The sequence below is a fragment of the Oncorhynchus clarkii genome, chromosome 27 (genome assembly GCF_045791955.1).
Source record: "Oncorhynchus clarkii lewisi isolate Uvic-CL-2024 chromosome 27, UVic_Ocla_1.0, whole genome shotgun sequence".
NCBI classification, from domain to species: domain Eukaryota; kingdom Metazoa; phylum Chordata; class Actinopteri; order Salmoniformes; family Salmonidae; genus Oncorhynchus; species Oncorhynchus clarkii.
Genome location: NC_092173.1, coordinates 9,233,387 through 9,245,252, shown reverse-complemented (window position 1 = coordinate 9,245,252; position 11,866 = coordinate 9,233,387). Strand labels below are relative to the sequence as shown.

Sequence of the window (11,866 nt, the reverse complement as noted above, 5' to 3'; positions counted from 1 at the left end):
TCCGGTCACCATGTCTCCTGTTACAGTAGCTCCTGTCACCATATCTCCTGTCACCATATCTCCTGTCACCATATCTCCTGTTACAGTAGCTCCTGTCACCATATCTCCTGTTACCGTAGCTCCTGTCACCGTATCTCCTGTTACAGTAGCTCCTGTCACCGTAGCTCCTGTCACCGTAGCTCCTGTCACCGTAGCGTAGCTCCTGTCACCGTAGCTCCTGTTACCGTAGCTCCTGTTACCGTAGCTCCTGTCACCATATCTCCTGTTACAGTAGCTCCTGTCACCATATCTCCTGTCACCGTAGCTCCTGTCACCGTAGCTCCTGTCACCGTAGCTCCTGTCACCGTATCTCCTGTGACCATATCTCCTGTTACCGTAGCTCCTGTCACCATATCTCCTGTTACCGTAGCTCCTGTTACCGTAGCTCCTGTCACCATATTTCCTGTTACAGTAGCTCCTGTTACAGTAGCTCCTGTCACCGTAGCTCCTGTCACCGTATCTCCTGTCACCATATCTCCTGTTACCGTAGCTCCTGTCACCATATCTCCTGTTACAGTAGCTCCTGTCACCATATCTCCTGTTACCGTAGCTCCTGTCACCGTATCTCCTGTTATAGTAGCTCCTGTCACCGTAGCTCCTGTCACCGTAGCTCCTGTCACCGTAGCTCCTGTCACCGTAGCTCCTGTTAGTAGCTCCTGTCACCGTAGCTCCTGTTACCGTATCTCCTGTTACAGTAGCTCCTGTCACCATATCTCCTGTTACAGTAGCTCCTGTCACCGTATCTCCTGTCACCGTAGCTCCTGTCACCGTATCTCCTGTCACCATATCTCCTGTCACCGTAGCTCCTGTCACCGTATCTCCTGTGACCATAGCTCCTGTCACCGTATCTCCTGTCACCATATCTCCTGTTACCGTAGCTCCTGTTACCGTAGCTCCTGTCACCATATCTCCTGTTACAGTAGCTCCTGTTACAGTAGCTCCTGTCACCGTAGCTCCTGTCACCGTATCTCCTGTCACCATATCTCCTGTTACCGTAGCTCCTGTCACCATATCTCCTGTTACCGTAGCTCCTGTTACCGTAGCTCCTGTCACCATATCTCCTGTCACCATATCTCCTGTTACAGTAGCTCCTGTCACCATATCTCCTGTCACCATATCTCCTGTCACCGTAGCTCCTGTCACCGTAGCTCCTGTTACCGTAGCTCCTGTTACCGTAGCTCCTGTCACAATATCTCCTGTCACCATATCTCCTGTCACCATATCTCCTGTCACCATATCTCCTGTCACCATATCTCCTGTCACCGTAGCTCCTGTCACCGTAGCTCCTGTTACCGTAGCTCCTGTTACCGTAGCTCCTGTTACCGTAGCTCCTGTTACCGTAGCTCCTGTCACAATATCTCCTGTCACCGTAGCTCCGGTCACCATATCTCCTGTCACTATAGTGCTTAAGCCATATTCCTTAGCCAAAACACTGCTTTTCCTCACAGCAACAAACTCCCCCCTCACATGCTTCACAATCATGAGCCTTATAGTCAGCATCTTTTCCTTTCATATTCAAAAAATCAACACACTGGAGCATGCATATGCATAAAAAAATAATGGGTAGTTAGGATTGGTGAAGAGAGCGCTGGTCAGAGAGATACACAGACAGACATACTGTAGTATCAGAGAGAAAGATGTAATCTTGTTCACACACCAAAGCAGTCCGTGTCTACCACTCTTCTTCTGCCTTTCTACCTACCCGTCTGTCTGTCCGTCCATCCATCAGTCGTCTGTCTGTCTCTCTCTCTGACATACACAGTCTCTCCACCAAGAGGGGAACAAGTGACAGGCACATAGGCATTCATCCATCTATAGGACAGGATGAGCAGGGAGTAAAACCTGAATGAAACATCTCATACGTGCCAGCGTTGACATACTCACATGTAAATTCGAAAAGGTCAATATTTTCTACATTTGATATATAATATGTCTATTACTCTTTACTACAGAGGATTGTAATCCTAATTCATAATGAAACAACAATAAGAGTTATCACAAACCTCCTCCTCTTTCAACCTGGATTGTCATCTCCCTAAACTGTACATCCGTAGACGAACAGTCCACCCAGATCAGTTGGTTATTCCGGATCCATTCCAGTAGGTTGAGATGACAGAGTCCCTCCCCCAGATGTCCAACCCAGAAAACAAGTTCCGGTTACCAATGCGTTCCAATGACGTTATCTAACGTTATAGCAACGTTCACTGTTTGCTGGTACTGCTCTCTTCTCCTTCTAGACAAAACGTGGGAGGGGAAGTTCCAAGCAGAGTGGACCGGGGTTCTTGCTCAGGTCAGCTGGTCTAAGTGATCAGTCCCCTCCTCTCCATCCTCCTTCATCAGCTCAACCGCTCCTGAGGAATGCTGCGATTGGCTAGAGCACGACAAGTGGGAGGACTCACTCTGTGTGTCTTCCTCCTCGAGCTCCGCCCTCTCCACCATCTTCCTAATTCCCTGTCCCTGTGTCTCCTCCTTCCTCTTTCCCTCCCTCCTCTGCTCCTCCATTGTCCACATGCTGTCCTCTATCTCGTTCTCCTTCCCCTGCACCTCCAGGTCAAAGTCCAACAACTCTTCCATCATCTCCTCAATCTCCGTCTCTCCCTCCACCTCCGACCTCAGTTCATCCATGCTCACTGTCCTGTTGGTGTCATCCCTGTCATCGTCATCATCCCCCACCCTCCCCTCGGGCTCGCTGGCCTGGCTCTCACCAAACTCCAGGATGGTGGGCAGGTTGCCCTGCTTGGGGCAGCGCTTCCTCAGACTCACCAGGAAAGGCTGGGGCAGGGAGAAGATGTCCACGTTGTTGCCCAGGTCGATCCACGTGACACTGGGGAAGCTGGCCGGGTCCTTCAGGCTGTCCGTCAGCTCCTTGAGGACGGCACGGGTCAGCCGGTTGCCGTTGAGGGCCAGGGTCTCCAGGCGGGGCAGGGCGGCCAGCGTGGGCAGGAGGAGGAGGAAGGCGTCGTCGGTGAGCTCGGTGAAGCCCAGCTCCAGGCTGCAGATGATGGGCGCGTGGCGCTGCAGGTAGGCACACAGGCGCTCCATATCACGCACTGTCAGGGGGATGCCCGAAAGGTCCAGCGTCCCGTTAGGGGGAGGGGTTGACAGCATGACCTTGAGACTGGGGGGGGGGGGGGGGAGAAGTAATCAGTTACAAGTCAGGATGCGTGTGTTAACCAGTTATCTCCAATCCAAAATATGTATGCAAATGGTATTTTTCCCTAGCACGAAACACGGCAAAGGTCCATATATCATATAGTCGATAAAACAATAAGGGTGACGCATTAAGCTTTCAATGAGAGCCACATCCCCCAGACAGGAAGGGTATTACACAACTACACCATTATAAGAGCCTGTGATGAGACAAGGACAGCGATGACAGACAGCAGGAGCCCCAGGCGTAGCGACAGGTAGGTAGACCAATTACATTGCTATCTGTAATACTGTTGTTGTCACCATTTCCTGACACTTCATGTGCTGAGGGGCAGAGAGGTGAGAAATGGGTTCACCCGCTTACATGGAAAGGTTTGCACACAGCTAATTAGAGAACGAGAGTTGGGGAGAGTGACAGAGAGGGAGAGAGAGGTTTTAGTTTCTCAATAATTATCAGTCTGCCAGTCTGTGTTGCGTTTCCGTATCTGTCCATATGATCCACACAAACAAATGCGATGAGAGTGAACGGGGAGATTTTCTGCCGACCTCATCGAACCAAACAAGTGGATCTACGTGGCAGAGCTAGAGTGTTCACGCGTTTTGGCATAAGCTTGTGTCTTAATACTGTGGGTGACACCCAGGTGTGGAGTATCTTTGAATTTGGTCACTATGAGTCATATAATAACTTAATGATTCCAGCGATGTGAGTTCGGATGACTTCGGAGGAGATACACAACGGTCTTTTTGCCGTCAGTCAAAACACAGTAAACAACTCAGCGGCCTTGTGATTAGAGTGTTCGCCCTGAGATTGGAGGGTCGAGAGGTCAATGCCCAGCCAAGTCATACCAAACACTGTAAAAATGGGACCTGATGCATCTCTCCTTGGCACTCAGCATTAGGGAGACGGATTGAGGGTAAGGCCCTGCGATAGACTAGCGCACTGCCCAGGGGGGGTGTACTTGCACATCAAGCTGCCTCATGCTATAGAAACAGGACATTGGCTCCCACTCCTACGAGCTGTTCTGGGTTTCCCAAGACTACTTACTTTACAACAAGCAGTAAAACGCTGACTGGAAATGAGGTAATGTTGTTTGCTCAGAACAGTATCTGTGTAGTATGGTGGGTTGGCTGTGTAAACAAACACTCGAACCCTAACAACGACCACAGAGTCAAATGAGAGCTAGGAAGAAAGTGGGGAAAGACACAAAGAAAGAAGCGTGTCTGGATAATCCCAGACCTCAGGGGGTAGAAGACGACAAACAAATGTTCCAAAGTAAAAATGTTAGACATGCGCTCACAGCACATGGTGAAAAGGAGCACAGCAGGACTCTCGTGCTTGGCAGTGAAGGAACTCAGCAGAATGAAGGCCTGCTCTGCATTTTATCCCAATAAAAGGACAAGTGAGATCAGACTTGAATGTCTTCCAGGTACAAATGGAAACAATACAAACGCATTTGAGGCACAATGAGGTCCGGACCCCAATTATTACTCAAGAACCCCCCCCCCCCCCCCGCCAAAATGTACCGTAACAATAGTAAATCTCCCTCCCAATCGCTGTGTAGTGCCAGGATGTGAGCCAAAGCAGAGACTCATTTACTAGTTGGTCCAGGCATAGAATTACTAGAAGGGGACTTGAAAGTGAATGTCCATTATAATTATAATTCTATGGGTCAAGCACTCTGCTCTAATCCGTCAACATTGAGACATGGTGCAGTCTCACATATGCTGCTAAATCATTCCAGATTTGGTTTTGTTATTAATAACTTTCTTTTTTTTAAGTTTCAGAACTTCTCTCTAGCTAATGACTTTTTATGGGAATTGGGTCAAAGCAAACAAATGGAATCACTAGAACGGGAAAATCCTTCAGACGGTGTACAATTGATAGTACAGTCACATGGCTGACGGCCCACCAAAACACGGAATGTTGACTTAAATATCCATTCTAGTAATTCTTGGTCTCTTGGTCGAAGTCAATGATGCCTGGGTTATGACCTCATGATGAATCCCTGGCTCCCTCTCAGGATTCCCCCTGTGACTTCTCCCCTGATAGTTTTAACTAACAAATCTAAAAAGCAGAGCAGAACATAAACAAAAACAGAGGAAACGTCATACAAGACATCAATCCCACACTTTCAGATTGGCTTCCAACCAGAATCCCACGGTTTAGACGAGACAAACGCTGAGCCGAGTTCTGTCCCTCTCAGAGACAGGAGTCAGGACCTTAGGGGCATAGATACTACATACCACATGGGGACCGATCTAGAGTAGATTGGCTAACAACATACATTAAAGCTAAGTTACACCCATTTGATAGGCAGTTTTATGTTAAAAGGATGTTTGGGGTGTGCAAAAGAACGACAGTACTATAGGTTTTCCTCTTCTACTGAGTGTTATGATTAGCATGCTAACTGCTAGCTGTGATTAGCATGCTAACTGTGAATTGCATGCTGATTGCTAGCTGTGAATAGCATGCAGAAAGCTAGCTGTGTTGGAACAGAGGCTCTTTGATGAGGCTCATTAAGGGGGACACCAGTGTCTTGGCTGTGAGGTCATCATCCTGCAGTACCATCGATGCGGGTGAAACAAATATCAAGCCAAAGCCCTGCATACAAATATTCTACAAGAAATTAAACCTAAACAATAGCTATGTAATGTCCATGAGGCCACAATAATTAGACTTTACATGATAAAAAAAGAATAGACATTTGGCAGATACTCTTATCCAGAACGATTTACAGTAATAATCTCATACATTTTCATACTGGTCCACTGTGGGAATCAAACCCACAACCCTGGCGTTGCAAGCACCCCACTATACCAATTAAGCCACACAAGACGTTTTACATTAATTGAGTTCCTAATGTAAAACAAAGTGAATCTGTTCAACCCCAATAACAAATAAATTATATCACATCCATGTGTGTTAATGATAACAGAGTAAATCAAAACAGTTGTATCAAACTCAAATCAAATCAAATCAAATCAAATTTAATTTGTCACATACACATGGTTAGCAGATGTTAATGCGAGTGTAGCGAAATGCTTGTGCTTCTAGTTCCGACAATGCAGTAATAACAAGTAATCTAACTAACAATTCCAAAACTACTGTCTTGTACACAGTGTAAGGGGATAAAGAATATGTACATAAGGATATATGAATGAGTGATGGTACAGAGCAGCATAGGCAAGATACAGTAGATGGTATCGGGTACAGTATGTACAAATGAGATGAGTATGTAAACAAAGTGGCATAGTATAGTATAAAGTGGCTAGTGATACATGTATTACATAAGGATACCGTCGATGATATAGAGTACAGTATATACGTATGCGTTTACTGTTTACCTTGCAATGAAACTGGAGACAAAGTGAACGCTTCTAAAGAATTTAGAAGTGAACATGGCTTCAGTTTTCCCTGTATTTAATGAACGATATCCAAAATGATGACATATCTAAACAGACAAGCACATTTGAGGTTCAACAAGGTTCCTTGCCCTGGCCATCCCTTTTCTGATAGAGGCCTTAACCTTCTCACCTCCTAGTCACCTCTCCTCTCATCTAATCACTGATGTCCATGGTATGTTTTCCTTCCATCCCTCTACTGTATCTATTCCTCCCTCTCATCTCTTCTTCTATTATATTTGATTCTATTCCATCCCCCCTCTCTCTCTTTCTTTCTCCCTCTCATCAATTATCACCAACACAGCAGGTGTGCACACAGTGAATGACAGTAGCAACTCTTATCTCGCCTCCTCTTTCCTGTGAGAGAGGTGAGAGAGAGCAGACTCTCCCCTCTTCTCTTTCCTCCTCTATGTGCTCACTGTGAAAGGGCAAGTTGACTTAATTTATGCATCATAGGCGGCATTCCGATTCTAGCACCCTTCTCCCGAAGTGTCCCCTTGTTCAACCCTCTAGGTCAGGGGTGTCAAAGTCAAATGGACGGAGGGCCAAATAAAAAAATCAGCTACAAGACGAGGGCCGGACTGTTCGAATGTTCATTGAAAAATTTTTAAATGACGCATATAGTCTAGTGAACCTAATTGAACCTACTGAAAACCTAACAAATATATTACAATATGATCAGATAAATAAAGCAATATTTTCTTATGGCTCTGTCAGTAATCTTTAATTTTCAACAGACACAAAAGACAAATTTCCTTTATATAAATATCCCCATAACATGAACATTAAATGAAAGAAACCGGTATTCAAGGCACCATCAGTAGACTATATTTTCTATTTTAGCAAAAGTGGGCTAAATTTACTTCAAAGAAAAAACAATAATAGCAATTTTCTATCATCCACTCAACTGAAATATTTTTAAAATATAATTGGATTGAAATACAAAAAAATAAAGTGCAAAAATCTATTAATCAAAAACAACACTTTGTTTAAGGAGAAGTAACATGCAGTGAAAACAAATATTAAATTTTAACTTTTAAACTTGAACTGAGTAAAAACTCTAAATATGTGATTGCACAGTAATGTTCACTTGTTTGAGGTTGAGGGTGATACTTGGTGGTGTCCCATCTTTTCCACAAGTTCATCAATGTTCGGGGTAAGGCTCTGAGCTGAAGAAATCCTCAGAATTGAGTGGAGGTGTTCAGCAGTAAGTCGACTTCTGTGTGATGTTTTGTTCAGGTTCATCAAAGAAAACAGTTGTTCACACAGGTATGTGCTGCCAAACATAGACAACGTTTGAGCAGCCTGGATGCGCAGCTGGGGCATTGTGCCGGGGAGGAAACGGGCGAACTCCGCAGCACCCACTGCCGCATATTTTGCCCTCAGTGCATCATTGCATTGGAGGTCAATCAACTCCATTTGGAGGTTTGGTGGTGAGCTTTCCACGTCAACAGCAAATGGGTTACCGAGCAGTTCCAACCTGCTTTTTTGTGCTTCAAAGTCAGCAAATCGGCGTCGAAAGTCAGCGGCAAGCATACCTATTTTATCAGCCAACTGTGTGCTCGGGAACGCACTGGTAGAGAGCTTCTCTTTCATGGTCTGGCAGCTGGGAAAGTGGCTCAAATTTTCTTTCCGCATCTGCGTCTCCCACAGAGTCAGTTTGGTTTTAAATGCCTTCACTGTACTGTACATATCAGAGATGACACGATCCCGACCCTGCAGCTGCAAGTTTATTGCATTCAGATGACTCGTAATGTCACACAGAAAAGCCATTTCACACAGAAACATTTCGTCTCGGAGTTGTGTTGTGTCTTTCCCTTTGCTGTCCAAGAACAGACAAATCTCCTCACGAAGCTCGAAACATCTTTGAAGCACCTTTCCCTGGCTTAGCCATCGCACCTCTGTGTGATAAGGCAAATCACCATGCTCCGTTTCTAACTCCGTCAGAAATGCCTTGAACTGGCGGTGATTCAAACCTTTGGCTCTGATAAAGTTAACTGTGCGCGTGATGATGCTCATTACATGCTCCATTTTCAAGGCTTTACCGCACAACGCTTCCTGGTGTATGATACAATGATAAGCTGTCAGCTCACCTGTCGCGTTTTCCTCTTGCATCTTTTCCCGTATCTTCGCCACCAGTCCGCTCCTGTGTCCACACATCGCAGGTGCTCCGTCGGTTGTCAAACCCACGAGTTTTTCCCAAGGCAGCTCCATCTCATTTACACATCTTGACACCTCTTCATACAAATCATGCCCCGTAGTTGTGCCATGCATAGGACGTAAAGCCAAAAACTCCTCTGTCACGCTTAGGTTGGAGTCCACTCCGCGGATGAAAATTGACAACTGGGCAATGTTATGTGCATTTAAAAGCATTGGATTGGTGCGCGAATGGCTGGCGGGAGCGTGCCCCATATTCCACACAAGTCCATTTGTGAACTCAGCCACAAGTCAGTGCAATGAGACACTGTTGAGTGCCCGGAAGGAAGAAGATCCTCTGAAAAGGAAGCTTGCTTCACTGTCTCCCCTCAAGGATAGACAATAGATGTCATCTCGTCAATCAAGTCATCCGCCTTGCCCTCTCTCTCTCTCTAATCTGGCTCCTCTCAAGTGAAGTATGTGTGGCAGTAGAAGTCTCAGTCATAACGAAATGGTCTCTGAAATCAGTTCAATGTTAAAACAACCTTTCACAATGTTACGGGTACGGGTTATAGTTAAACGTCATCCACGGCGAGAGCAATGTATCATTTTACACATCGGTGACTGAACGGTTGGGGACCGTGCCTTACATGATCAAAAATATCTGAATAAAGGTTGCTTTAGCATTGCTATCATGTCCCCCATCTACAGCATATCTTTCCTTTGCAAATCCAGTGAGCACAGATTAGATATGAAAGCATAGGTCTATCCCTCCCAGTCTATCCAGAGTCGTAGGTGTGTAAAAGATAGATCTGATACTGATAGCACAAGAGCACACATGCAAATGAGAGGAGCCGACGAGCAACAGCCTCTAGGCAATGGTAGCTGGTCTGAAGAGGAAATGGGATTAATAAGGACATAGTGCCAAGCAGTTTAAGTCAGAAGAGAGAGAGAGAGAGAGAGAGAGAGAGAGAGAGAGAGAGGGGTTTGGGGGAGAGGGAGAGGAGAGAGGAGAGAGACAGAAAGAGAGAGAGAGAGAGAGAGAGAGAGAGAGAGAGAGAGCGAGAGAGAGGGGAAGGGAGAGGGAGAGGGAGAGGGAGAGGGAGAGGGAGAGGGAGAGGGAGGGGGAGGGGAGAGGGAGAGGGAGAGGGAGAGGGAGGGGGAGGGGAGAGGGAGAGGGAGAAGGAGAGGGAGAGGAGAGAGACAGAAAGAGAGAGAGAGAGAGAGAGAGAGAGAGAGGGGGAGAGGTAGAGGAGAGAGACAGAGAGAGAGAGAGAGAGAGAGAGGGGAGGGGGAGAGGGAGAGGAGAGAGGAGAGAGACAGAGACAGAGAGAGGAGGGGGAGAGGGAGAGGAGAGAGGAGAGAGAGAGACAAAGCCACATACAAATTGAGAGAATGAATATTAATGGTGCAACCTCTTTTGCATATCATAACCATTATAATGGGACCCCGTCTTTTCGCTCGAATTGTGCATACTGGTCAAATGAGAAGAGAATAGATTTAGGGAGAAAGGGAGAAAGGCCGTGAACAAGGACTAACGGATGAGGAGCGAAAGAGAGCAGTCTGAGACTTGGGAGACACACTGAAAGCTCCTGGTGTCAGGCCTGTCCAGGTTGTTATTGATTGGTATTGTGCAGGGTTCCCAAAATGGTGCCCCCCCCCCCTTTGGAAATCTGTTCCAAAGTAGTCCCAAGCATAATAGAGAGATACAGCATGTGTGATTGCAAGGTTGGAAGTGATTATGTTTTAGTCAAATGTTATATCTGTTGGGCTTCTTGCTGTCAATTTGCAGTAAACAAATGACTTGTAATTATGTTCCAGTCCCTTAACCATCCATCCGCTCAAGAAAAAGAAATCGTCCCGCGGCTGAATCTAGTTGATGATCCCTCTGCAGACCCACTCTAAAATCCCTGTCAAGTGGAGCTTCATACAAATCTCTGACCCTTGGTGACCTGGTGGCACCATTGTTCAGTGACATAACGCAACCCTAGTGACAGCAGTGCCATTGCACTATAATGAGTGTGGTATTAGGTGTCAGCTCGTCCATTGACAGTAAAGATGTCACTTTTCCCCTGTTTGTGTGTGTGTGTCACCTTGTCCTGGTCATCTGTCTCTATGGGAGACGGGCAGAGCTACGGTTGTCTCCCATTACTGCCCCATTCACTTCATTATCTCAGTCACCACATTCAACTCTACTTCTCAGATCATTACAGCTGCCACTCATTGTTTTGTGTAGGCCTGACGCGCGCGCGCACACACGCACGCACGCACGCACGCACGCACACGCACACACACACACACACACACACACACACACACACACACACACACACACACACACCCCCTAACTTGACAGTTGTTTACTTGGTGGCCACCAAGCATCTGTTCTCTCTTGGCTTCCAGCGGTCATCACTGTCAGTTCACACCGTCTTGCTGCAGGGACCAGCGCTGTTAGTTGAGTTGGCTGTAGAGTAGATCCTCACTCCAATGCACAGACTGCATAAAAGCCTTTCATTTCTAAAGAACGTTATCAGACAACCGCTAGTATATATTTTTTTGAATCATCTTTTCTTAAGGACATTATAGTCATTTAGCAGACGCTCTCATCCAGAGAGACTTACAGGAGTGAGTGCGTACATTTTGTACTTATGCGTACTGGTCCCCCATGGGAATCAAACCCACAACCCTAGCGTTGCAAGCGCCATGCTCTACCAACTGAGTCTCACAGGACCTTCATTTAATGTCTTAAGGATCCGCCCCTTTTTTTACATTTTCGGGCTAAAATGACATACCCAAATCTAACTGCCTGTAGCTCAGGACCTGAAGCAAGGATATGCATGTTCTTGATACCATTTGAAAGGAAACACTTTGAAGTTTGTGGAAATGTGAAATGAATGTTGGAGAATATAACACATTAGATCTGGTAAAATATAATACAAAGGAAAAAACATGCCTTTTTTGTATTTTTTTGTACCATCATCTTTGAAATGCAAGACAAAAGGCCATAATGTATTATTCCAGCCCAGGCGCAATTTAGATTTTTGCCCCTAGATGGCAGCAATGTATGTGCAACTTTTTAGACTGATCCACTGAACCATTGCATTTATGTTCAACACTTTGTATCAAGACTGCCCAAATG

The 11,866-nt window shown here is 46.0% G+C and overlaps 1 protein-coding gene across 1 annotated transcript in view; it reads right to left on the bottom strand.

Moving 5' to 3' along the window:
* Window positions 1–1,433: 1,433 nt before the first annotated feature.
* The window catches only part of LOC139386002 (leucine-rich repeat-containing protein 75A-like), a 30,308-nt gene continuing 19,875 nt past the window's right edge, over window positions 1,434–11,866 (bottom strand). The window contains exon 4 of the mRNA XM_071131319.1: window positions 1,434–3,157. Coding sequence (XP_070987420.1) covers window positions 2,326–3,157 — 832 coding nt within the window. The 3' untranslated portion in view covers window positions 1,434–2,325. The remainder of the gene's footprint in view (window positions 3,158–11,866) is intronic.